Source organism: Leuciscus leuciscus (genome assembly GCF_965113295.1).
Source record: "Leuciscus leuciscus genome assembly, chromosome: 5".
NCBI classification, from domain to species: Eukaryota; Metazoa; Chordata; class Actinopteri; order Cypriniformes; family Leuciscidae; genus Leuciscus; species Leuciscus leuciscus.
In genome coordinates this window covers 40165256-40192964 of record NC_138729.1, presented here as the reverse complement: position 1 = coordinate 40192964, position 27709 = coordinate 40165256, and the positions used below count along the sequence as shown (strand labels likewise).

Sequence of the window (27709 nt, the reverse complement as noted above, 5' to 3'; positions counted from 1 at the left end):
TACAGAGGTTTCTTGTCTTGTCATCTGCCTGCGCGCTTAAATAAGATGTCATCAGTGCGGTACGGTAACGGTTGTCACCAGAACCAATGATGTGCTCAGAGTGTAACCTGAGTCAGATAACGGCCAGCAGCTCATCTCTGCTCGTTCAGGTGTTTCTTCTTGCCTTTAAGACAACCGGTTTCTGTACTCACGTTGTCTGAGTGTGTGACAGAAAGTGTGAAGGGCGGCGCGTGTATTAAACAACTGAACGGAGAAAATGAAAGCGGAGAGGAAGTACAACAGCGCACCCATGTGGCGAGATAAGAGGTACTACAGTCACTTCCAACACAACACACACCTGCAACTTGCAGGAACAAGCCTAATGTTGAGCAAGTTTTCTGATGTTATTATACTTTTCATTTTCTTATTTTGTTTTTATTTTTTACATTTTCTTGGTTAATTTTCACTCCCTTTTTTTCCAGTTTACCCCAGTTGAAAAAACTGCCTAAAGTAGTCTAGGATTGTTTGCGGGTCTTTGCTCGTCTCCCAGCCTGGTTTCAGATGGGTTTTTGCACTTTTAAAGACTGGGTACTTTTCAAGTGGTCCCTTGATCACTGTGAATCGGTTTCAGTATAGAAAACTTTTATTGCTTCTTCTGTCTTGCCATGCCTGGTAAGGACACACGATTTTAGCCCCATTATGCGAAGTTCGTAAAGTCAAAGTGGCACAAGGACATTGCTTTTCTCCACTATAAACAATAGTAAGATATAAACAAAACCAACCCATTTCGTTTTTTAATAATACTGGACTTGTACATATAAAGATCAGCAAAGGTTCAAACAAGAATGTGTAAAATAGCTTAAATGCAACATTAAAATGGCACATGAAATGTATAAAAGAGCTTAAGAAGATTGGATGTGCAAAGCTACAGATCACATGGATTAAGGTGCAAATCACAGAGACCTTAAACATACAATAACAGTCTCAGGCAAAAAGAATTTCATTTATGAAACACATAAACAAGATCAGAATGGGCTTTAGAGACCCTGTTTAGCATGCTAAATAATTGCCAATGTTGATATGAACAAGGAACATTTTGAAAACAAAAAAAAGATAAAAACAAGCTCTAGCAAAACGTGTAGCTGCCAACAAGTATGCAGCCTGTGGGACAAGATTGAACACGGTATGGAAGTGTTTTATATGTCCCAAAAAAGCTTTTGTTTTGCTAAAATTTACATGTTTATTTTAAGAAACTGGTGTTGAGTCACAGATATAACAGATTTAAAAAAAAACAGAACAGAACGGCAAAATGCTGTAGAGAGCATTGATTATTGTAGTGCTTCGTAATGGGGACTGCAGGCACAGGAGTCAGGTACGAGATTTCTTCTCTTTCTTGTCAGACGACACTTCGGCTTTACGCTTGTGAGCCTGTGATAAGATAGACAGATAGATAAATAGGCAGACAGACATATAGACAGACAGACAGATAGATAGATAGATAGATAGATAGATAGATAGATAGATAGATAGATAGATAGATAGATAGATAGATAGATAGATAGATAGATAGATAGATAGATAGATATAACATTCTAAATCTTGCTGACATTATAACTTTAGATTAAGACATGGGCAGCCAGATAGATAGACAGGCAGACAGACGGAGATAGATAGACAGATAATTTGCATGTTGTTCTTGTCTTGTAGACAGATTTAACACATTGTAAATCTTGCTGACATTATAGGCATTTAGCATGTGATGGAACGATACTGGAGCAAAGAGAACACGGGCAGAAAAAAAATGCTCCTCGCTCCAGGCAAAATCTTGCAACTCACACCATGCACATGCTCTGATAGATCGACAGATACATAGATAGATAGACAGGTTTGAAATCGTCAGTGGGATATACTAAACTTTACTGTGGACAGTAAATCTGAGGGGAATTTTGATCATTTGCATGTTGTTCTTGTTCAGTTGTTCAAGCATAATTCGGAACTAGAGGGAAAGTCTTTGGGGACGTGAAGCACGGAGCACAACAGATGGAGCGAAAAGAAAGAAGACAGGACGTATTACTGATTGTCCTTTGGGTGTTCTTCTCTTTTTCTCAGCTCGCTCTTTCTCCTCTATCTCCATGTTCTCTTTCTCAATGAGAGAAATGAGCGTGTTACAGCGACGCTGCAGCTCCTAGCAAACCAGACAAAACACACGGAAGGAAACTCTTTCATCATCTCAGCACAAGAGTTATACATCACATCTCATGTACTTTTACAATTCCTTTCAGGCATCACACACGCATCTGCACCCACACGCTTTCATAAACATGCACACCAATATGACCTGAAAAACAATCCCTGGATGCAATATGATTAAAAAGAGAGTTGGTTTGCATTTGTGTGAGACACGCATACATAGGCTTTATTGTTTTTACATGGACACTAGACATCTTAACCCAACTGTAAAAGAAAACATCTTCCATTTAAAAAAATGTATCAACTGTTTTTCCAATTGAAGAACACTCCAAATGGAGGCTTCGTCAGATTCAGTTCACTGCTGTCCCCAAAGTACATCTCAGTAAACCCACATACACGTACAACTAGGGCTGTGCGATATGACGATATATATCGGATTGACGAAATAAAAGGTCTATCGTTTCATATTATGTTCTATCGTTTATTCCGTGGTGTCGCAAAATACATTGTTTACGTTAAAACTTTTTCATCATTTGGATGACTGCAATCTTACACGCCACCATGGGGATCGCAGGCAGAAATGTGAATAACAGCATGTAGAGTGAGATAGATCCGGGTGGCTCCGAACAGGAGAAGGACCAGCCAGGACAAATCGAGGAGCTCGTTCTTAAACGAGGGGGCAAACAGTTACCTTTGTAGCATGGACATGGTTTGATTGACTATTTTATTTAGATAATTAACAGGCTGCGATGTCAAGTTAGCAATGCTAGAATAAGTTGTGTGCGGGTGAGGTGCCGGCGTGATCAGGGGAATTTTTGCCCTTCTGAGGAACTTGTTACTCCGTAATTTATGGTCATACAGATAGAAGCAAGACACTTAAACTTAAGATTAAGATATTTCTTAGTATTTTCAGATATTTCTAAATTTAATAATGTCAAGCACTAAAATATTTTATTGGGAAGAAATAGGCCCTGTCCCAAATGGATCCCTAAGCACTCGCGGTCTTCCTCTGAGTCCGCACTTTCGTGACGTAATGCCGCTTTGACTGTCGGGAAGAAGTCTGCTGCGAAGCCCGCATCAGCGCGGGCTTGGCAAAAGTGCACATCAAGGGCGCAAATCGACCACATGGGGGCGCTCGCGAGCACCCTTCTGAGATCTAAAAATGACAAATGGGACACACTGCGGTGTCACGGACTTAACGGACACGCGCACGCGGCAGCCATTATAAGTCCACAAGACCGAAAGTGCACATGAAGTGTGCCATTTGGGACAGGGCCATAGAGGGGGAGATTCGATTTTGAATTTTTTTTGAAAAAAATCTAATATTGTTGTGGACAATAGGGGGACCTTGAAAGTCAAAAAGGTTGAGATCCGCTGATTTAGATCATTCATTCTTTTTTTCCATGTGGTGATGCTCCTAAAAGATGGTTTAATCAGTTTTTGCAATTTACATCTAATGGTTTTTTTTAAAACGTCTATGAAATTCTTCACTAGTCTGCTACAAAAAACGTCTTTGTTCTTTTGGAGGTTTTTCTCATCAAATATTGATATATATTAATCAATTGTGAATTGTGACTGATTGATTGATAGACAGCCCTACCAATGATTTTTTCCATGGATTTTCCAGTGATGCGTGATTATTGAATGAGTATTTAAAAAAATAATTTTTTAATAGTAACACAAATGCTTGCAAAGAGCAATTTCTTATTAAGTCCTTATTAAATCCCCTGATATTTCCAGGTTGCCCATGACTTTAGGAGCCCTGGCTCTAACAAAAAAAAAACATTCTCACCATTGCAGTCCTGGACTTGATGAACCAGTCAAATCTGAACTGTGGAGCGTTCCGTACACACTGTCGAAGTTCTTCATAAACATATTCTTTATCAAAGCCCATCTTATGCAACATGCAAATCAGAAACCTGTCTTCCTCCTGCAGACATGCACACAAAGAAAAGTTTTCATATTTTAAGTTCTTAGTAAACACACTACACACATACACTAACTCTCTCTCACATGCACGCACCTCTGTGTAGTTCTTTCCTTTGTTTGTGCCGTACTGGATGCGGAGCTGGTGGAACGGAGCCTTATACCGTGCTATCTACAAGTACACAAAACACACCATCAAACAAGAAATATTTACTAATTATTATTGCATCAAAAATTACATTTCCTCTGAAATTTTCTTGCTTTCCATGATAAGGCTGTGACTGATATTGCCTTATATTGAGGTTGCAAATCATCAAAAGCAAGAAAAACTAAAGCTACCACACAATCATAATTCAGCAGCCATTTAAGAAAAAACCTGCTTGTCAACAGCGTAATTGAATTCCATTGTGAGTTTTTGAAAGGTTGACCTTGGCATCCAGGGCTTTTTTGATGCTGATGCGTCTCTGGATGCGAGCTTCTCCTCGCTCTATCTGAGCCATGATCTTCTCAATATCCTGCAGCTCATTGCAACGTTCCCAAAACACCGCTATAATAAGGACAAAAGTGTGAGGTGTGTGTCTGTGTAGTTGATACTGGAGTGAAATATATTTGTGTAGTTCAGACAAGTGTGAGGTTAGCTGATTGTGTATTTTATGCTTGTGTATGTGTGTGCGCGTAGTTGTGCATAGTGTACAATAGGGATGTTGTTCTTGTTCACAATGGTTGACTAGGTCACCAAAAGTAGACTAGTCGATTAGTGAAGTAGCTTAGTTTATCATTGTTTTTCCTTAAATATTTTTTTGATTATTTTATTAAATATAAATTTTTCCATAAATGCTGGTGTTGTTCTAATGCCGTCTGCCCTTCTGTCTTTTATGGACCAAAAAACAAATTTTTAAGAAATGTCCCACTCGTGCTCATCCATATAATGGTAGTGAATAGTGACCAGAATCAAGCTTTTTAAAAAAGAAGTTTTTGTTCATCTTGATTTCTAACAACTTGTGTGCTTTTTCTCGGCGAGACAGAGTGAACTGCGGCGATAATAGAGTCACACAAGCACGCATGTCGTGTAGCTGTGCACAGACCAACGGCCAAGGCAGGATTTTCATTAAATAATACCTAAAATTTCATATTGTATACCCTCAGAACACTTGTAAAAATTATATCGGTTTTAAATACCAATAATCACGGTATTTAAAAAATGAAATATCGTTATCGTGTTAATTAGGGGCGTCGCAATATTGGTGATAACAATAATATTTAAAAATGAATAGTGCACATATGATAATATGAGACGTAAATAATCCAGCACCAGTATCTGTTTGACATCCCAACATACAGTAGGTAACAGTATTGCACCTTAACGCTGGTTTCCATGCGTCAAAAACACAAGCAGACACAGCGTGCAGCTGCTGCTACTGCCGCGCAAATGTCGTCGCATATGACAGACAAGGCATTCAAGACTCTCTGAAAGTTAGCTCACCAGTCTGGAAGTTTTTTTGATTTTGGCATCATTGCGACAGTACATGGTTTATCTGTGTTCTTCAAGTCATCTCGGGTATTTTCAAAAAGATTTATGATGCATAGCCTTTATCACTGTATAGAATAAAACAAAATAAAGGATAGCATTTTTCCCCTAAGATTTCTATAGATATTGCAATATGATGGTTGCTCTTCTTCTTGATGCTGGTTGCTCTTCACTGCCATTGTATGGACAAGTGCGAGCGGGACAATTTTTTTTAATTCTCCTTCTGTGTTCCATAAAAGAAAGAAGGGCACAAGACATTAGAACAACACCAGGGTGGGTAATTTATGACTTAATTTTCATTTTAGGGTGAACTATGCCTTTAATATAGATTTTATTTATATAACAAGCAAAAAAAAAATTATATTATGTATTTATTTCTTCTTCTTTTTTTTATACTTCAACCCAAAACCAGCCTAATTATGCAGGGTTTCCTGAAGACCATTAAGTTCAAGTAACCCATCGACTAGTGAATTTTGAAAAAAATTCTAATATATGCTTGCACATTGCAAGTATGTAATTTTCTATAAATAATAGGTTTGTGTGTAGTTGCATTGTTGTGTATTGTACCCGAGTACTCCATGACTTCTTCAGGGGTCTTGCCCTCCACCTCTCTTGCGATGTTGTCAATGTCATCACGACCATATTTCTCATTAGCTTTAATAAACTGATTGAAATCACGCTTGTTCCAGTTTGTGAAACCCTGGGGAAAACAAACAAACATATTCTGCTGTAGCATTGCTTTGTACTAAGCACATTTGTGAGAGTGAATGTATGAGTGAGTGATAGAGAAGAGAGGGTGAGTGTTTGTGTTTACTTGTGTAAGTAGTTTCTCTTTTTCCTCCGTCTCCTCAGGTGAGAGGGGTTCTGCCTCGTCTATCTTTGCTTGTTCCTCCTTCTGTACCTGTGCTGAATTTGGGATATCTGGATTACGTGGAACCTACAGTAAACACAAATACACAATCGCACACCTCTGTATATCGGATGCAACTTTTTCTGAAGCAACAGATTTTACACAAATATTGAAAACGAACATGATGTTCATGAAGTGCTCACCTTGTATCCAATGGTTTTCCTGTAGTAAAGAATCTCCATCTCCAGCAGCTCAAAGAGACGTGGTGGAAAGAATTGAAAGTCCTGGATGTTAGGCTGCTTTGGAGGCCGAGGAGCCTGGATCACATCCACACACATACACACACCCTTTTCATGATCTCTCCACAGACACTTTTGTGTATACTGTCATTAAAACATTTGTGTGATCCTTGATGTGCACTGTATAATGATAAAACATTGTTATGCTCCTGGCAGATGCATCTTTATCTAGCGGACACTTCACTTTAATCAAAACACTCATTTGATTTTCAATTTCATTTAATGATATTCATTAAAATTGAGGTTTATCGGCTTCTTGCTATTTTGCTTGACAGGGTTATCACTTTATAAACTATCAACTTTCATCACACTAGGAATCATTATTATTTAAAGGACAAGGCACTATTAAAGCTAGTTTACACTGCCCTTGCAAATGCCCCCAAAAAACATTTACCAACAGTTGTTGGGACAGTGTGAACCAGAATAAATGTTATTTTAGTACTATTTATATACTATTCTATTTGATATACTATTATTATTATAATGTTTATTGTAATTTTTTCAAATTGAATATATGTGACTATTGATTAAATCATATAGAAATTAAGAAGCTGCATAAAAGGTGCATTCCCTTCTTCTTTAGCAGCCACTTTTATCCTTATTGATGTTTTTTTATGACTTACAGTGCACTATTCTAACAAACTGTCCCTCAGGAGCAATCTAGAGTTAAGTGTCTCTCTCAAGGGCACGACAGTGACAGGACAGAGGAAAGAAGAAAGTCTAGTTCATGAGGTCATTTCCTGAGTCAGCGTCTGAACCTGCAACCTTTGTTTTTCAACTCTTTATCTATTACGTCCTTCCAATACATGATGATACGGCACCCTTCAGCTGAGTTCCTACATTTACTTTAACTCACTGAATCCAGTGCAACTGTCAGTGATGAAAACAGAGATCTGAGAGCATTATTTATTGTGTAGTAGTGTTGTGTAGACTGTACCTACATGCAGTCGTGAGTAGCACTGACAAAAAATCATTTCAGAGTGTCTAAACCGTGTGTGTGTGTGTTACCTTAGGGGCTCTTGGTTCGCTGACTCGCAGTGCTTCTCTGAAGTAAGCATCTACAGCATAATTGGCCTTCCTTTCTCTCTTAGGAGGCTCGATCCATTCGATCAAACTAAGCTGCACAACACAGAGAGAATTGTTTAAAACTTAAACACACACAAACACACTTTCAGCTACACACCTTCACATAAACTCTCACAGTTTGTGACATTCACAGGAGCAAAGCTTACAAACCTGCCAGATTCTCACTGATAGACTCTCGCTTTACTGTAATGCACTTCAGTGCTGCATCATAAATGAGTATGAATTGATTTCCACCTGGTTAACTTCCACACAGACACTAACTTTCTGTTTCTCTCTGTAATCCTCTCCCTCAAACTTGTAAAGGCTGGTCTCGGTGGCGCTCGTGTCCATGGTGAAGTTCCTCAGCGAACTCTCGCCGAGATTCTGCATGCGCTCGTTCATCTCAGCCGTCTGAGAGGACACACAAAGTTAAACAGGGTTAAATGGTATCAGCTAAAGTGTAAGATTGAAAAAAATCTCATAATATGAAGGAAATTTGATGTGTTTTATTTGTCTGAGTTTGAAAACAAATGCTTTTGGAACTTGGACCTAAAGTTATTATGGAGTCTTCCAGTAAATTTAAGTAACTTTATAGTATTCAGTCTAGTCCAAGGTGTCCATGTCCACTCACCTTCTTGGCGCCTCTTTCCAGAATGGTGTCGATGTCTTCATCTGTTAGTTCACTGTCTTTAGAGGCGAACACGTGTGTTGCTCCATGTCGGATCATTTGTAGCATTTCATCCTTCCCCAGTTTATTCTGCTGGTCGATCAGCCGTCCTGTAAGAGCACACATAGAAGAAAATAATAAGTCATAAGACTGACACAAATGCTACTAAACCTTTATATTTCTCACAATCAAATATACAGTTAAAATAGTAATATTGTGAAATACTTTTTACGATTTAAAATAACTTTTTTTAAACTTAAATATATATTTAAATATATATTCATTTAATGACAAAGCTGAATTTTCAGCAGCCATTACTCCTTCAGTGTCACATGATCCTTCATAAATCATTCTAATATGCTGATGTGGTGCTCAAGAAACATTTCTCATTATTATCAATGTTTAAAACAGTTGATTTTCTGTCTAACGAATCCTCTGAAAATATAAATAATAAACTGTATGAATTGTTAGGTGTCCATGTTCCAAAAAAAAAATTACAGTAATTCTCTCTGAATTCACTGTCACTGAATGGCTGTTCTGGCAGAGTGGAAATTAATTTAGCAGTCATTTAAACAAAAACAAACTTTGTTATATACAAATGTCTTATTATAAGTGATTTGCATTACTTAAAGGGATAGTTCACCCAAAAATGAAAATTCTGTCATCATCAACTCACCCTCAAGTTGTTCAAAACCTGTATGAATTTCTTTCTTCTGTTGAATATAAAAGAAGATATGACATTTGAAGAATGTCAGAAACCAAACAGTTGATGTCACTCCATTGACATCCACAGTATTTTTTTCCATACTATGGAAGTCAATGGGGCCCATCAACCGTTTGGTTTCCGACATTCATCAAAATATCTTCTTTTGTGTTCAACAGAAGAAGGAAATTCATACAGGTTTGGAACAACTTGAGGGTGAGTAAATGATGACAGAATTTAAATTTTTTGGTGAACTATCCCTTTAAAATAAACAAAACTCTAAAGATGGTTTGCAAATTGTAGATACTATTGTTTTCTCACAGGAGCAGTTTTTGAGCTAGTATTGGATACATGTGTTTGGTGTGTGATACTGAAACCTCATGCTGTTTACTAGTGGCCAGTGTGTCACAATGATTTTTGAGAGACAATAGAAACTGTTTTAACCTTAGTGTATTCATACCCTGCTGAATGACTATGGAGTCCAGGCGTAGTTTCATCTCCGCTCTCTCCACAATTCTCTCCTCCACAGTGTTGTCTGTGATCAACCTGAACACTTTAACTGGTTTCTTCTGTCCAATACGGTGAGCACGGTCCTAAATAATATAGTACACGATACAACAAAAACCATTAAAACTTAAAAACAAGCAGTCATAAAGAAAACTGGCATCTCCCTGAGGCTCACAATCATAAAGTTTAGTGAGCTCAGTTTTGTAGTTTTGTGTTTGTGTGTGTGTGTTTCTCACCATGGCCTGCAGGTCCACTTGTGGGTTCCAGTCTGAGTCGTAGAGAATCACCACGTCAGCTGTAGCCAAATTAATCCCCAGCCCACCTGCCCGTGTGCTCAGCATGAAGATAAATTTACTGCTGTTCGGGGCGTTAAAAGCATCTATGGCTTGCTAATGCACAACAACAAGAGAGAAGGACAGAACAGGAAAAGCACAGCAAGGACAGCAATTTAGAGAGTGACCGAAATAATTTATTTAAGCCACTTATATAATTTTAATTATTAAGGTCTATTTCACATTAGTAGTCGATCAGGGTGGTCAGTGGCCCATATACATATACATATACATAATGCAATTTACATATACAAATCACACATCGACAAAATAAATTAAATCAAACTGATTCGTATTCTGTCCAATATTTACTTAAAAGTTCACTTTAAAACAGACAGACTGGTTGTTCGATTTTAAACTGATACAAGACACTTCCACCTTTCTAATGTCTAATATCAGGAATATTCTTAGCTTATGAGTGTGTCTTACATTCCCATGTAACCGCAGAGTTTCACCCCAGAACTAATCAGTTCGGTTTCCATGACTACCAGGTTGGTTAATCAGTGTCTTTATATAAACTCTGCTGAGATTCCACATGAAGTATCTGTACGTGCCTCATAATTTTATAAAGCCTGTTGATTTCCTTTCTTCCTCTTGGTGAATCATTCCTTTCTACCTCTTGGTATTTAGGGATGGGAATCATAATTCCACAACTGCGGCTCTGGTTACTCCTACAAATTCTACTTTGTAAATGGTTTCACAAATAATTATTTTAGGTATTTTTGTACGTTTTTTTTTTTTTTTGTGATATTTTGGAAGAAGTAGTTCAGATTAAGATTTTTTTTTAAATATCAGTTTTGGATTTATAGTTTATTTCGGCATGAGGATACAGGCAAAAACCAACTCTAGACCCTATATTGTTTTTTATGGAACCTACAATATTAATAAATAGACTATACAATAATAATTATTATGATTATTTAAATATCTTTTATTTAATTAAATTGTAAAGGTTAAACAAAACATACATAAATATACTACAGTAATAATATTATTTTACTTTAAAATAAAATAAAAACATTTAATAACTATAATAAGTGTTATAATTAAAGCTTCTTTTGAAGACTTATTTTGGATCCAAAACAGCGATTTTGCCTAAAGTTGACAAGTTTGCATCCATACAATTTTATTTAATTTTTTACTACAAAGAACCAGTCAGCAAAGACTCAAAAGAGTCATGATTTGTACATGAATCAGTTGAACTACACAGGTTATGTTGTATGATTTTGATTCAGTAAAATAAGAATTGGTTCATAAGAGTCCTTTGTTTGAGAATCGACAACACTGGTAGCACTTTATGTTTTTGATTCACTAAAAAGAACCTGTTGTGTGACGTGCATGTGTGGAACTATGTATGTATTTTAGTGCATGTGTGTGGTAATGTGTGAGAGTGTACCTCTCTGGCCTCATGAGGTGTATTTCCATCCAATCTGCAGTACTCAAACTCTCTCCACATGCAATAATCTTCTAGAATATCCAACACGCGTGTCATCTGGCTGAATATTAACACTCTGGATCCTGCAAACACATATGTCCAAGAAAACATGCACAAAAACTTGAAAAAATCATGAATTCCAAATAAAAGCATAAAAATCTGTCTGATCAAAATTGAAAGCTAATAAACACACACACACTCCTCACCTTGCTCTTGCACTTTAGGCAGAAGTTTATCCAGCGCAACCATCTTGCCACTGTTGATGACAAGGTGTGTGTCCGTAGTGTATGGGGGACCAGGCTCCGCTCCGTCAAACAGGTACGGATGGTTGCAGCATTTCCGCAACTGCATAAGAATATTCAAAAGCCGCATCTTATCCATCTTTCCGGCTGAGTTCAGGATGTCAATATCCTTCATCAGGATACGTGTGTACCTGGTTAAATCAAGAAAACAAACACTTGTGTCAGTCTGTAATTTTTATTATTCCAACATCACAACTGCTCATAATTTTTCAACGTTTTCATATCTAGAGCTTGTTTAGTAGTTTATATTGCCAAGTTGTAATAGCAATGGAGCAGTATGGTCGTTTAGTCGCCCAACAGCTGACGAAATTGGTTAGTGAGGTTGACTAGTGAGTCTATGAAGATATTTTTCTTATTTCTTTAAATATTTTTTTTTATCAATTTTACATTAACAGAATGGTACTTCTCAGATTATTTTTTTTTATATATAAGGACATATAACAGTTATTTATACAGTCTTTAAAAAAAAATCTTTTTCTAAAGAAAGACTGCTGAAGTTGTTCAGACAACCTAGGAATCAATAAAAATCTGTGTGATGAGCAACAGTGTTTATTTATATTTACATTTCACCAGTACCCAGTACACATGACACTATAAATAATCACCCAAAGTGTTCAACCATACCATATGGCAAGTTTTACAGCGCCCACGTGAAAATGAAAAGAGACGCTAGATGTTTGGGGAGAGAAATAAGAGATTCCTAGTCTAGTTCTGTAATTCATGTATTACGGATTGGGTGACTAGAATGTAAGACTGCAGCAGCTTCTGTTGTCTTTATCACAAGGTGAAAACAGTGTAAAACAACAAAGCCTCAACATAGCACGTGGTACAACTAAAAGGGTTCCCTTTCAGTCGCTCACGTTCGACATAACATCGACGTGACGACGTAATTGGGATCATATCAGGGAGCCCTATCAACTTCGAGTGTCTACAGAATAAGCCAATGAACGTTGGCGTGCGTGAATCGTGTCACGCGCCCCCGCCCTGCAGCACAGGTATAAACAGGAAGCGGGCGCACGCACACATTGTCTTTCACTTCGGAGCCGAGCTTCTGTTAGACTTCAGTCTACTAGAATTCAGTGCTATTTGAAGACTCAAGAAAAGCTTCTCTCTGCAAGCAGTGTTGGTGTGACGGCGCGATCAGCGGTGGCCGCGAGCATTGCAGCTCACAACTGCTGTTTTCACAGCATTACTGTACTGTGTGTCTGTGTGTGTGTCGGTTCGGTGGGCGTTTCCCTTGTGTGTCATTCACACCGCGGCTACCGCTGGGTGCCTCAGCACTGAGAGAGTTATTTTAAATTTTTTGTTTTCTAAAAGAGCAACACAAGCGTGACCCTGCGTCTTTTTGAAGATGTCATTCCGCTTGTGCGTTTCTGGATGCCGTCGTTCCCTGGCGCCAGCAGATGGCCACAGTAGTTGCCTCTTGTGTTTGGGCATTCAACACGCTGAGGCAGCTTTTGTGGATAGTCATATTCCCGCAATGGGAACATGAAATATCTCAGCGCTTAGATCGAGACTCGCTTACCTCAAGGGAGGTGCAGTCCCCTCACCTATGCCCCGATCTAGTGTTTATTCTGCCCCGCAGAATAGACCTACTTCGGCGCATGACCAGGGTGATCTGAGGATTACCGTGAGGGCTTCCTCGTCGAGACAACCTCCGCAGGCCCCTCACGCCTCACAAGCGCTGTTGCCATTGGAGTCCCTTAGTGAACGTCTCAGTCCTTCACCGGAACGACCAACCATTTCCTTTGGGGCTCCAGCTGACGATCAGATGTCGATCGCAGCATCGGAGGGGGAGCTTCAGTCCTCTGGAGATGACGACTCGGCTGCGTTACCCCCTTCGGAGCGTGTAGCGTTGTCCGAGACATACTTTCCCGGGCCGCCGAGAAGGTCGGGCTTGCGTGGAACCCTCCGCCACGTCCCGAACCTTCTTGGTTGGACGATTGGTTTCTCAAGGCGGGTCGTGCTGGTTCTCAGTGCGCCGCCCCGGTACCTTTCTTTCCGGAGGTGCATGAGGAGCTTTCTAGGACGTGGAAGGCACCGTATAGTGCCCAAAGCCATCCTAGTGGCTCCTCCCCCCTCGCCACCCTCGACGGCGAGGCAGCTAAAAGGGTATGTGGATATCCCCCCAGTGGAGCGGGCCGTCGCGATGCAACTGTTGGCGGGGTAATCCACGCCTCCCGCCCAAGGCCTGTACGTTTTCGTTCCGCACAGGTAGATCTGTTTGCCGCCCTGGACATGTCTCACTGCCAGTTGCCACCCTCTGCACGGATACTCTGGCACACAGCTGGCCCCGGGGCCTACGCAAGTATGCGTTTCCCCCAGTGAGCCTTCTTGCACAGACCTTGTGCAAAGTCAGGGAGGACGAGGAGCAGGTCTTGCTAGTTGCGCCGTATTCGCCCAACCGGACCTGGTTCCCGGAACTAGTGCTCCTCGCGACAGCCCCTCCCTGGCCCATCCCTCTGAGAGAGGACCTGCTCTCTCAGAGACGGAAACTCAGGAGACTGAATCCTCCTCGCCCACTCTCTATACCCTCTTTGTCTCTGGTCCTTTCGGCTCTTCAGAGACCACCCTTTGAGCCTCTGCAATCAGCTGAGTTAAAAATCCTGTCCTGTAAGACAGTACTCCTGGTTGCATTGGCCTCTATCAAGAGGGTAGGGGACCTGCATGCATTTTCCGTTGACGAATCGTGCCTAGAATTCGGCCCGGATAACTCTCACGTGATCCTGAGACCCCGGCCCGGATACGTGCCCAAGGTTCCTACCACTCCCTTCCGGGACCAGGTAGTGAACCTGCAAGCGCTGCCTTCGGAGGAGGCAGACCCAGCCCTGTTTTTTCTCTGTCCCGGTCGCGCTCTGCGTCTGTACGTGGACAGAACGCAAAGCCTCAGGACCTCAGATCAGCTCTTCGTCTGTTACAGAGGTCAGCAGAAGGGAAAGGCTGTCTCCAAGCAGAGGATGGCCCACTGGATAGTGGATGCCATCGCCTTGGCTTATGAAGCCCAAGGCATGCCCTGCCCGCCTGGGTTGAAAGCCCACTCCACTAGGGGTGTCGCTTCTTCCTGGGCGCTGGCACACGGTGCCTCGCTGACAGACATCTGTAGAGCTGCGGGCTGGGCGACACCTAACACGTTCGCTAGGTTTTATAGCCTAAGTGTTGAGCCGGTTTCTTCCTGTGTGCTCGCTTCAACTAGCCGGTAACACCGAAGTTCCCGCTCTAGTGTCGGCTTGCTGCGCCACTCCCTTCCTCGGAACGAATACGTGCGCTTTTTGCTCCAGTCGAGTTCCCCACTTGGCGAACCCTGTGAGTTCCTCCGCACCCCTTCGGCAGTCGGACGTTGCAGAGCGTCCGACGCCAGGCCTAGTTCTCGTATGCTTGTGTAACTTGTGCTAGGCTGGGTTCCATATGTGTGATCCCTACTGTGATCCCATATGTGTATTCTTCCACGACCAGCTCCCTGTGGTGAGCCCGTGTCTTTCCCTTGGCAGAGTCTGTTCTACCGTCACTGCCCGGTGTAGCCTCCCCCTTCGGGCTGGAGCCACCCCAGTGACATTCCATATGTTGCACTGCCCCTTCGGCCAGTCCATATGTGTATTCTCCACATGTTACCTCCCTTCGGGCAGGATGTGGCTCTGCCGCGTCCTTTCCCCGGAAAGGCATGCTTTCCCAGTGTTATCCAAAGAGTTACTCTGTGTGGGGTATAATGGAACAGCGGTTGAACTCCCTCTACGAAGGTCTTCCGCCCCAGCAGTTGGGGGTCTGAGAGTCTTGCGTAGGGCGCTGGATGTGGCAGCAACCGTGGCATTTTCCATGGGATCCCAATTACGTCGTCACGTCGACGTTACGTCGAACGTGAGCGACTGAAAGGGAACGTCTCGGTTACTAATGTAACCCTCGTTCCCTGAAGGAGGGAACGGGAGACGTAACGTCCCGTTGCCACCGTTGCTGACCATCGCTGAATGGCCGTCACAAATCTCGGCTCCTCAGCGAAAAACAATGTGTGCGTGCGCCCGCTTCCTGTTTATACCCGCGCTGCGGGGCGGGGGCGCGTGACGCGATTAACGCACACCAACGTTGATTGGCTCGTTCTGTAGACACTCGAAGTTGATAGGGCTCCCTGAAGTGATCCCAATTACGTCGTCACATCGACGTTATGTCCTTCAGGGAACGAGGGTTACATTAGTAACCGAGACGTTTTTTACCACACAAGTTCTGGTGATATTAATGTCTCAAAATTTTACTATTGGAAAAAAATTTACTCAGTCCATCAAAGTGATAAATACCTTGTAGCGCAATCTCTTAATACTTACATAGTTTCATCAGATGTGGTTAGAATCTATTCCTACTGACCACAGAATTTTGCTTCAGTGATATGATCACAATGCATCTTGGGTAAATTTACACTTGACTTTTAATGTAGTCAGGTGCTATATGACTGTGATCCAATGATAAATTTGACTCATCCCTTTAATAACTGTTTTTATTTTTCAAGGAAGTTGTGTGGGAGCTTACCATTCTCTCTGCATTTTACTGAGCCCAAGGTAAATCTTCACCTCTTTCTTGGGAGGAAGACTCTTCTCTACTTCCGCTTTAATGCGACGCAGCAGGAATGGACGCAGAACCTGAAAACAACCATTCAATGGCTTGAGTGTCTCATCAACAAAAAGAACTTCAATGCTGGAAATACAAAAAATATACTCAAAAGAGAGAGAGTTAGACTCACTGCATGAAGTCTTTCAACCAGCTTCTGGTCACCCAGACAGTTATTTGTGTCGAACCACGAATCAAAATCCTAAGATTATAGAAACACGCAGACATGATATGTTGTCGTGGTAGTAACATTCAAGTGATTTCTATTTTTTATACTAAGCTAATGATTTTTTTATCCTATATCCATAAACCTAACCTAACCATTGGTGGTGGTTGAGGAGATTCCCCCTTCCATGTAAAGCGCTTTGAGTACCCAAAAAAGCACTATATAAATGTAAAGAAATAATTATTAATTAACCTATCCCTAAACATTTCTGCTTGTTTAAGTTTCATGTTTAGCCTGTTGGCTGCTTCCCTAAATGTAGGTGACTTCAGGTTTTGTTATCCCTTTGGGAAATGCCTGCCATGTAACAGTACAACACAGTAACTATATGTTGTCAAAATTGAGTTATGATCGAAATTGTACCACTTAGGCCTTGTCCACACAGAGACACGTTTAGTTGTATACAGTACTTAAATTTTTTTTTATCATATCGCCATTTCGTCCAGACAGATCAGGCGTTTTGGGAGCCTGAAACCTCTATTTTTTTAAACTGGGTCCCAGAGTGGATAAATCTGAAAACGACACCCTTGCGTTTTCGTATGTACAGCCAAAGCCAGCCAATCCGTATATTTTGTGAAACGATGATGTCATCACTGCACGTGTCGACCCTACTCAGACACCGCTACGTCACGTAACAGCAACAACAACGGTGGACTACATGCTTCTGTTCGTGCTGCAGAAGCTACTGAGCCTCTTTTATTTCTATATTTATTATTTACTTGGATGTATTTTATTTTACTTCTTTATTTATTTACATTTTCTTTCTTACGCTATGATGCTTGTCTGTTGTCTGATTAAGACATTTCATATTTTGTACCAGGCCATTTATAGTTGTTTATATTGTTCAATAAAGTTCTTGGTAAAAAAAATGATATAGAAGTAGAAGACGCTACTGAGCCTATTATTGTATACAGCGCAAGGTTTATGCGCATGCTCCAAGTCTTCTCCATTTTTTGTGTATCTCTGTGGCAGAATTACAGCGCCACATGGCATGTATACTACATCGTTTTGAGTCGGTTTATGTGGTTTCATGTGTACACAGATATTTCTTGAGCCGACACCGTGTTTACGGAATTTTTTTTTAAACGAGGGGAAAAAAAGATTGGATAGGGAAAGCTCTGGGTTCGTGTGGATGTGGCTTTAGACTATTCAAAAGTTTGGGGTGGTCTTTAGCATGTGAGCGGAGTGGAGCGGGAGCGAGCGGGGAGTTCCAATTTCGCTCAGTTCACACCACGAGTCTGAAGCATGCTCAGTCAAACCTAAACCAGGATCCATCTGTCTTGCACAGTCATCAACAGTAGACTATTTTCAGTCAAAACTCGGCTCAATAATGGAGTTCAAAAAGTAGGCTACTTCAAAAAGGAAAATGAGAAGCCATACAGGTGTAGGCTACTATTAATATAAAACTAACTAACAATGATAATGTGGTACAAGAAAACGAATGTGGAGACATCGTTTCAGTCAGCAAAGATTCATTTTGGAATCTCAAAAGACCCGTAATTTTCTTTTATTGACCCGTAATTTTCTTTTATTAAATCCAGACAAGACAGAGGTAATACTTATCTGTTCAAAAAACCGCCCACAAAACCTCGCACAATACAACTTTAACATCATAGGATGTCCTGTTACTTTATCCTCTACAGTAAAAGACCTGGGTGTTATACTCGATTGCAACCTGTCTTTTGAAAATCATATTTCATATGTTACAAAAACAGCATTTTTCCACCTTAGAAACATTGCTAAGCTACGTAATATGCTATCAGTTTCTGATGCAGAAAAGTTAGTTCATGCATTCATGACCTCGAGACTGGATTACTGTAATGCTTTACTAGCTGGTTGTCCTGCATCCTCAATAAACAAGCTACAGTTAGTCCAAAATGCCGCCGCTAGAGTTCTTACTAGATCAAGAAAATATGATCATATAACACCGATTTTATCATCACTGCATTGGTTACCTATAAAGTTCCGTATTAATTATAAGGTATTGCTACTGACTTATAAAGCCCTAAACGGCTTAGCTCCAGTCTATTTAACGGATCTTTTATCACCCTATAATCCATCGCGCTCTTTAAGATCACTAAATTCAAGGCTTTTGGTCATACCTAGGATATCCAGAACCACCAAAGGAGGGAGAGCATTCTCACATTTGGCTCCAAAACTCTGGAATAGTCTTCCTGATACTGTTCGTTGCTCAGACTCGCTCTCCCAGTTTAAAACTAGATTAAAGTCGCATCTCTTCAGCCAGGCATTCATATAATCCTACAGTTCAAACTACAATCCGGCCTCTAGCTCATAAATGCCAGAGGAGAACTGGCCCCCGACTGAGCCTGGGTTCTCCCAAGGTTTTTTTTTTCTCCATTAGGTCACCTGATGGAGTTTTAGGACACCATTAGGTCACTTGATGAAGTTTTTCGGTTCCTTGCCACTGTTGCCTTTGGCTTGCTCAGTTGGGGATATTTTGGGGATATTTAATTTAATTTTATCAATCAATAAATTCCTCTTGAAACAAACTTTGTTGTATTATTTTAATTTAATACTGTGAAGCTGCTTTGATACAATCTGTATTGTGAAAAGCGCTATACAAATAAACTTGACTTGACTTGACTTGACATCTCTCGAAAACATGAACGTGACCTACGCGATCACGCAACAAAAGGTTAGCAAATTGAATACGGTAACTTGTAACAAAGTGTAAATTAATATAGCGTAATATTCAAACAAATTCGTTTTTTCATTAAAGTAGACCTAATGGTTCGTTTTATTTAGCCGAATTTGTGTCGTCCGTAATAATATTTATATTATTAGGCCCGTTTAATTTTACAGCAGTTTGTGTGTATGGAAGCCAATTTAAATTTTAATCGTGCACGTTGCGCAAAAGTTCACAATTCTGGCCTTATAGTTAATTTACTTTTAAAAAATGTATATGTATATTTTTGTTTATATAATTTTTATTTATATTATTAGGCCCATTTATTCGTTTAATTTTACAGGACTTTTTGTTTAGGCTATATTCCTTCTTACATAGGCCTGTAATTTGAAATAAAACATTTCAATTTGAAAAATGTTGTTGTTGCTCATTAGTTGTTTAGGAGGTAAGGCTGTGGTCTAAGCTAAAAGTGATATACATAGATTTTTTTCCTTTTTCGGAGCGAGCGGGGGGCGATTTGAGTGGAGCGCGAAGCAAACCTCGTTGAGCGCTGAGCGATAATGAGCGGAGCGGCCTGATGTAGCTTAGAGCGGGGTAGCGGAGGGGTCAACAGTTCCGTGAGCGATGAGCGGAGATTCTCACCGCTCCACTCCGCTCACATGCTCTGGTCTTTAGTGTCACATGATCATTCAGGAATCGCTCTAATATGCTGATTCGGTGCTCAAGAAACATTTATTATTATCATAGTAAAACAGTGGTGGTGCTTCATATTTTTGTGGAAACTGCGATTACGATACATTGATTTCAGGATTATTTGATGAATAGAAAGTTCAAAAGAACAGCATTTATTTGAAATAGAATTTTTTGTAACTTTGTAAATGTCTTTACTGTTACTTTTGATCAATTTAATGCATCCTTGTTTAATAAAAGTATTAAAGGGATCATAAAATGAGAAATCAAATTTGCGCTGATCTTTTGACAGGTCTTTGTACCATTAAAACATCCTGCAAGTTTCAAAGCTTAAAACTTCCTTCTCATTATAAACAAAGCATTTATTTAATCAAGCTCCAAAAAAGACTTGTTTTGTTATTGTGGGATCTGTGACATCACAAGGGCAAATAAATTTGTATATGACTGCCTCCAGAGCAAGACATTGATGAATAGTTATAAATCATCACACCATAGGCGTTCCCCTATGGTGTTCCCCACTGGAGGCCCCACCCACTGGGGTTCAATGGCTGACATTTGCCTACAATAGATGTTGAGTGTCACGTTGTGTCAAAAGCACATAGAACCCATTATAATCATTGACACTGTCTAAACTGGATTCAGTATACAGTTGCCCGTTCAGTTTCTGACATACTCCACGTGCTTGAGTTTGTCGACAACAGGACAAATCAAAGAGTGAAAGAATGTTTGCTTTGACACATCCAGTTTAAATATCTCATTTACATCTCTGTACAGGCTTCAGAAGGATTCCAATGGCGTCCTGGATCGCGTCGGAGGATTATATGTTTGTTCGGAGCATTTTGTTTTACAATAATCGAGGCACGGTCTAATGGAGAGTTCGCAAAGAAACTTTTGTTGAAAGATGAAGTATTGGATCTGATAGCAGCTGCATCACAAACCGAAAGTAAATGATTTCATTATGCTTGGTCTGTAAATGACGGTTTTATATGGAGAATTTTTTTAAACTCCCGTGCAATAGCAACTTTTCTAAGGAATGATGTTTACTGATTGATGGAATGATGTTCCCAATTATAACACTGGCAGTTTACTGAAAAGCCTTAAAGGAGCCGCCCCTTAAAAATGTATAATATCAGAATGAGGGTTAAAAACAATTGTTTTTCTGCATATATATTTATTTTTTATTTGTGCGAATTGGCCATTATTATTACAGACGTCCTGTGGTAAAATTACATTACTCCATCTACCCTTGTAAAGTTAATCCTGTCCAAATAGGGCTTAAGGTGTGTAGACTTCTCTAAACAAACAACACATCTGCACACACGCTTCCAACACAACTCTGACAGACACAGCAACATAGCGTGTGGGAGGAGATAAAACAGGATGTGATATTCAAAAAAGTATGACTCACACTGGCAGAGTTGAACACATCAGGCAGCAGAAAGTTCAAAAGAGACCAGAGCTCATGTAGATTATTCTGCAGTGGGGTACCAGTCAACAACAGACGATTGGTCGTCTTAAACTCGCGCACAATCTCTGACAACTGAGAGCGTGAGTTAAAAGAGAAGGAGACAGCAAGAAAGAGAAAAAGAGGAAAGATTCTCTGAAGTCTTTTCCTCTGTATCAGATCGTTAAATCAACTCAGAAGTTTTATGAGACACATTTCTCTGCTTTTTAGTTACTCTTGCATTAATTGGGTCTCATCAGTTGTTCATCTGTGTTCAAATACCTTTGATTTCTCGTTTTTGATGCGATGGGCCTCGTCGATAACCAGATAGCGCCAGTTAAACTTCTTAAAGACAGATTTCTCCCGAATCACCATCTCGTACGATGTCACGCACACGTCCCATTCACCAGGCATCATCACATCACGTATGAATGCGGCCTAAAACACGCACACACATACTAATTAAAGGGTTAGTTCACCCATAAATGACATTTCTGTCATTAATTACTCAAAGTGGTAATAATGTTGCAGTCTACAGGGAGGTCACACAGCTCTCTTAATTTGTGTTCTGAAGATGAACGAAGGTCTTACGGGTTTGGAACAACATGAGGGTGAGTAATTATTGACAGAAATTTCATTTTTGGGTGAACTATCCCTTTAAGACTGATTCATTATTACACAAGAACTTTGAAGGACCTGCAGTAGGATGAAACTGGGTAGAAAGGGGAATAGAGGGAAGGAAAGTAAGAAAAAAACTAAAGGACACACACACGTCCCATTCACCAGGCATCAAGTCACGTATGAAGTCTGCCTAAAACACACACACATACTAAATAAGACTGATTCATTATTACACAAGCATTTTGAAGGCCCTGCTGGAAAGATTAAAGTGGGTAGAAAAGGAACAGAAGAAAGGAAAGTGAGAGAAAAACAGAAGGACGTGAGCAGCCTTACTCTTTCATCTTTGTTCCCAATGAGACAGACGGCCTTCAGGGTGGGCACCCAGCGCTTGAATTCATTCATCCAGTTATGTAGGGTAGATTTGGGCACTAGGACCATGTGGGGGCCAGGAATGTTCCTGTAGTGCTTCAGGTAGCCTAGCAACGCGATTGTCTGCAGGGTCTTACCTAGACCCTGAACCAATCAGAACACACAAATCCAATGAGTCACAGTCCATGACATCAACAAGACAGACCCAGAAAAATCACAGTTTCACTGAAGCCTGAAAAGCTGATAAGATGCCGGAGTCGTGTCTTCATTGTCAGTGTGGTTCCACAATGATGTATATTCAGACTATTTCTGGAAATGTAGGCATTCAACTACTAAATCATATAGTTGCTTTTAAGTAGACCTGCCGCAATGAACATGCCTCTACTGTTGCTGTGTTGACCTTTATTGTAAAATATTAGAGAGTGATACATTGGGGTTTTTACCATCTCATCAGCCAGGATGCCATTAATGCCGTTCTCATACAGAGAAATCATCCAGTTCAGGCCTCTGATCTGATAGTCTCTCAAAGTTCCATTCTTAACGTCTGTCAATGAATGAAAAAATTAATAATCAATGGTCATTAAATTTGATCACAGGTGAATGAAATACAGTATAATAAATCATCTCAATAAACTGGAAGTACTGGAAGGGAAATGTTACACATATTACATTACTGGTGTCTGTTTTTCTTGACAGCATGTTATCACAGTTTGTGTTCATTTGTTGTCACCTAGTGTGTAATTAAAGGTGCCATGTGTAATTTCAAAATTGCAAAAATAATTGTTTCAAAACATACAAAAGTGCAAAGAAGCTATAAAGTTATAGCAAACAGGCCAAAAACAAAGACAGAAAAATAATGAGGATGCATGGCCTTGGTGGGCTTTTTTTAAACTTGAGAACAATCATTATTTTTGCAACTCCATTAGGACTGTTAGTAGTGCAGAAATTTTGCACTTCACCTTTAAAGCAGTGGTTCTCAACCTTTTTGACTTCAAAACCCCCCATTGTTTACAACAATATTTGAAAACTCAAGACTTTTTCAAATATTTTTTACTCACAATTTCTTCCTGATCAAATATTTTAGAGCTTGGCATAACTAGAAAAATGTATATTCATAATAAAAATGAACATACAGTTATAAGATTTTATTAATTCACATGACATTTTCTAAGTGTTTCCCAACCCTGCTCCTGGAGGCACACCAACAGTACACGTTTTGGATGTCTCCCTTATCTGACCCATATATTTTTGGTCTTGGAGTCTACTAACGAGCTGATGAGTTGATTCAGGTGTGATTGATTAGGAAGAGTTGGAAAATGTGTAGTGATGTTGTGCCTCCAGGAAGAGGGTTGGGAAACACTGTTCTAAAAAACTGTCCTAGTGAATCTAGTTGTTGAGGTCATGAATTTAAATAAGATACTGTATATCTTATTTAAATTCATGACCTCAACAACTGGATTCACTAGGACAGTTTCTTAGAACAGTGTTTCCCTACCTTGATTTGTTTTTATTTTGTCTTATTTTAATGCGTGTCCCCTAGTGGGCCGCAGGCCCCCAGGTTGAGAACCACTGCTTTAGAGGAATTTAGTTCAAGTGTTTCCAAATCTGTATGCTGTTATATTTTCTGTGGAAAACAAACTAATGATTTTTAAAAAAACAATCTTTATAGTGTAACAAGAAGACATGAGCTGTCACGATTCAAGAAAAGCACAATGACAGTACCCTAAACGTAGTCCATGTGACTTTTCTGAAGTCATATGATAGCTATGCGTGAGGAACAGGCAGAAATTAAGTCATTATTCACAGTTTTGTTGGAACGCTATCAAAACGTGCACCAAGGTTCTATATGAAGATTCTTCAAAATCCTCCTCTTGTTTTCCACAGAAAGAATAACAGCATGGGTTTGGAATGACATGAGGGTATATAAACTTTAAATAACCAATTTATTAATTAATGATTATTTTTTAATTATTAGACTCGCTAATAAACAGAAACAGACTTGACTGTTCATAAAAACATTGATTCATACATGAGGGTGACTCCTCAAAACGAACAAGAACATTAGCTGCCTTCCTGCTCTCAGATAAGAGTTCCTCATCCTCCTCCTGCTCTGTTCGACGATGGCGGTTACTGAAACACACAACCACGGGCCAGAAATAAATCAAACCAAATCACCATGACGACACGTGTCTGACCAGCAGCTTTTGGTCGCTAACCTCATGCATCTGAATGTGTGAGCATGCATGTTTTTGTATGTGTGTGTGGGGGTGTGTGTGTGTGTGTGTGTGTGAGTCTGGCTTACTCTCCGACAGATAGCAGGTTCTGTTTCTCATCCTGTTTAATTCGGGGTCTCCCCATCTTCACCTTCAGAGGTGAGGTGGGGGATTTCTGACTGGCAGGCTGAATGAAATGAGCAAACAGTTCAGTCTGCTTCAGCAGGAACTCAAATCTGTTTGCACGGTCCGTTTTCTGCATTTAAGTGAGAAACATAGATTTGTGAGTAAATTAAGATCTTCAAATTCCTACTTCAAACTAGGGCTGCACAATATATCGAAATTATCGAAATATCGCAAATGTATATCGCAACGGCTTGCAATAACTGGGGTCATGCACAAAAGACAAAGAGAAAAATCACTCACTGCTCTTGGCTAAATAACTTTTGTAGCTTTAATAAGAATCAGTATTTAATTCATACAGTGAAAAGTAGTGTTTTATTTTTACATAGCTTTATTTAACAACAGAAACTAAATAATCCTAATGTAGGCCTACCTGAAACCCTAAACCCTGTGATTTACACTGATGTAAAAATAACACTTCTTATGCTACAGTAAAACACTGCTGTTCACTTTCAGAAGTTGTAGTTTTCTTGCCACAAAAAGAGTGTGAAACAAGTATTATGTAGGTTATATAATTTTAAAGATATTTTAAAGATAATTTAAGTTTATTTTACACACTTTAAGCATTATCGTATCGCATATCGAATATCGCATTATTTAATAAGTTATCGCATATCCTATTTTTCTTCAATATCGTGCAGCCCTACTTCAAACTCAGTGAAATATATTTTAACTTCACAAAGTTTGGAATAATAAAAAATAAAAACTACCTGGGAAAAACAACACTTTTTTTTCTACATTTAATGTACCTAACATTTTAAAATTGACTGGTTGATTTTATATTCTTTTTATTACATCAATTAAGAAACATGAATTTCTAAGCTGTGTCCGAAACCTGAATAATGCTGAATTCTCAAGCAGTATTTCAAGGTACAAAGGGGTCAAGCATTTTTTTTATTCAGTTTTTATAAAAATAAAAATAAATCTAGTCTAAATCCTTAATCTGGTTGGTCTTACCTCCACCTTAGTCTTAAGGGTTGGTACTGCAAACCTCATTCTCACCTGTAGTTACCACTAACTCAATTCAGCTCAATTTATTTAAAAACCTGCTGGCTGGCAGTACACTATATAATTTTTTGTGCATTAAAAGTGTAATGAACACTCAACTCTTTTTTCCTCATATTCAGGGTCACCCAGGCTCTCCTTCACAGCTGCTTTAGGAGGAGGGTCCAGGAGAAATGGTGGGTCCTCCTAGAAACATACATCAAAGACACATCTCATACAAAAGCATCCAGAAAAATATACATGTGACCCTGGATCCCAAAACCAGTCACAAGTAGCACGGGTATATTTGTGGCAATAGCCAAAAATACATTGTATGGGTCAAAATTATCGATTTTTCTTTTATGCCAAAAACCATTAGGATATTAAGTAAAGATCATGTTCCATGAAGATATTTTGTACATTTCCTACCGTTAAGATATAAAACATTTATTTTTGTGAGTGAATGCAGCAAAATCACGAACATAAACGGACAACTTTAAAGGCGATTTTTTTGCACCCTCAGATTCCAGATTTTCAAATTGTTGTATCTCGGCCAAATATTTATTCAGCTTTCAGATGATGTATAAATCTCAATTTAAAACATTGACCCATGTGACTGGTTTTGTGGTCCAGGTTCACATATGAAATTGCTTGTCCTTGTTCTGGATACAGTCTAGATTCCAGGCGCTATGCATCTTACAGTAGCAAAAATAATATCTATATGGACAAAAGAGTCAGAAAATAATAGTCACAAAGTGAGATTTGGCGGGAAAATTAACAACTCAAGTTGTTAAGCACTTCAACACAAGCATCATGTTTAAAAGTGACTTGCCCTGCCAACTGGCTGCTGTTTAATGCATTTGACACATTTGACTTTTTACGCTATATCCTAATCTGTAAAAGTTAGTAATTCATGCAAATATTTCCACTTTGTGCAAAGGCTCATCTTTGTCTCTGTTACAAAAAGTGTCAGTCCGTCTTTTTTATTCAATTAACGCACTATGACTCAGATGTATATGACAGTTAAAAAAAGTTACTGTCATATACTGTACATGTTGTTTGCTTTCATCTAAAATGCGGCCGAAACAGGCACAACTTTATTATTATTATTATTATTATGTGGCCAATACATTCTCCAATTTTATTTTAAAACTAATAACTAATATTAGTAATATTAGTATTACTAATAACTGTAGTAGTCATTTTTTTATGAATTTGTCACAAATCCTATTAGACACTTTTATGTAAACACAGCAACTTGAACAATAATGAGAAGTGTGACAAAAGCCATGTAACGTTTAAATCTCTTATTAAACGACTCTTCTTGACAACTAAAAGTTGGACCCCATCCTTGAACTGCTTATAGCAACAAAATATCAATACACAAGCTTATCTGACCACAAATAAAACCAACATGACGTTCGAGTCATTTTGGCTGACGGTATCAGTGAGTATGTAAATAAGTGTTTATTTACGCGGGCAGCGTCTGCAGGTACAGTAGTTGTTGATGGGAAGCAGACAGATTTGCATGCTTTCCGTCTGCGGCTGCAGACCGCAGACGGAACGCATGCAAATCTGTCAAAAGCCCCATAAAAAACATGCTCTTGAGCACAGAGTAATAAACATCTAAAGCTCTGCAGATGTGAACTGAACTCCGCCTTCCCGCCATGTTCCGTTCCCCCCAAACGCAGATGAACTGTAAACTTCTGCATCCTGTTTTTCATGTCCGTCTGCAAACATATTATGTACTTCTCTCTTTCTCTTTACCTCTTCCGCCTCCGCGTGCGCCTCCCGAGAAGTAGACGGTAGCTCTTCGTCCGACATGTTGGTCAATGTGCGAAGCTTCTCATGAGTTATTGGTGACCAGACTGTAAGTTATAAAGCATAATTTTGGAATATGCGTCATGACAGGACCGTACAGTCACGGCGCGCGCACACGCCCCTTTCAGAGCTTCATACTAA

General features: G+C 39.6%; 1 protein-coding gene across 2 annotated transcripts; it reads right to left on the bottom strand.

The window, feature by feature from the left end:
* Positions 1-760: 760 nt before the first annotated feature.
* Positions 761-27709, bottom strand: smarca1 (SNF2 related chromatin remodeling ATPase 1). Of its 2 annotated transcripts, XM_082170209.1 has the most exons (25): positions 27515-27709; positions 25871-25954; positions 24670-24836; positions 24397-24497; positions 22811-22911; positions 22332-22511; positions 21660-21815; positions 21342-21473; positions 16507-16575; positions 16296-16405; positions 11688-11914; positions 11443-11564; positions 9951-10103; positions 9668-9800; positions 8469-8614; positions 8120-8248; positions 7781-7891; positions 6677-6790; positions 6438-6560; positions 6191-6323; positions 4524-4642; positions 4193-4267; positions 3962-4099; positions 2054-2164; positions 761-1407 (listed from the first exon to the last, which is right to left on the bottom strand). In XM_082170209.1, exons 1-25 carry the CDS (start codon positions 27569-27571, stop codon positions 1348-1350), a joined length of 3051 nt encoding a protein of 1016 aa, XP_082026335.1. In that variant the 5' UTR covers positions 27572-27709; the 3' UTR covers positions 761-1347. The 2 variants fall into 2 exon arrangements, with proteins under 2 accessions (XP_082026335.1, XP_082026336.1); XM_082170210.1 differs by lacking the exons at positions 24397-24497; positions 25871-25954; positions 27515-27709 and having other exon boundaries at positions 24670-24833.

Excerpts from the sequence above, each read along its gene's own strand:
- smarca1 (XM_082170209.1), bottom strand. The coding sequence starts at position 27,571 with ATGTCGGACGAAGAGCTACCGTCTACTTCTCGGGAGGCGCACGCGGAG. Across the intron at positions 4,100-4,192 it reads AAGGAAAGAACTACACAGAG|GAGGAAGACAGGTTTCTGAT; the intron begins GTGCGTGCATGT and ends GCATGTCTGCAG. Across the intron at positions 1,408-2,053 it reads GAACACCCAAAGGACAATCA|GCTCACAAGCGTAAAGCCGA; the intron begins GTAATACGTCCT and ends ATCTTATCACAG.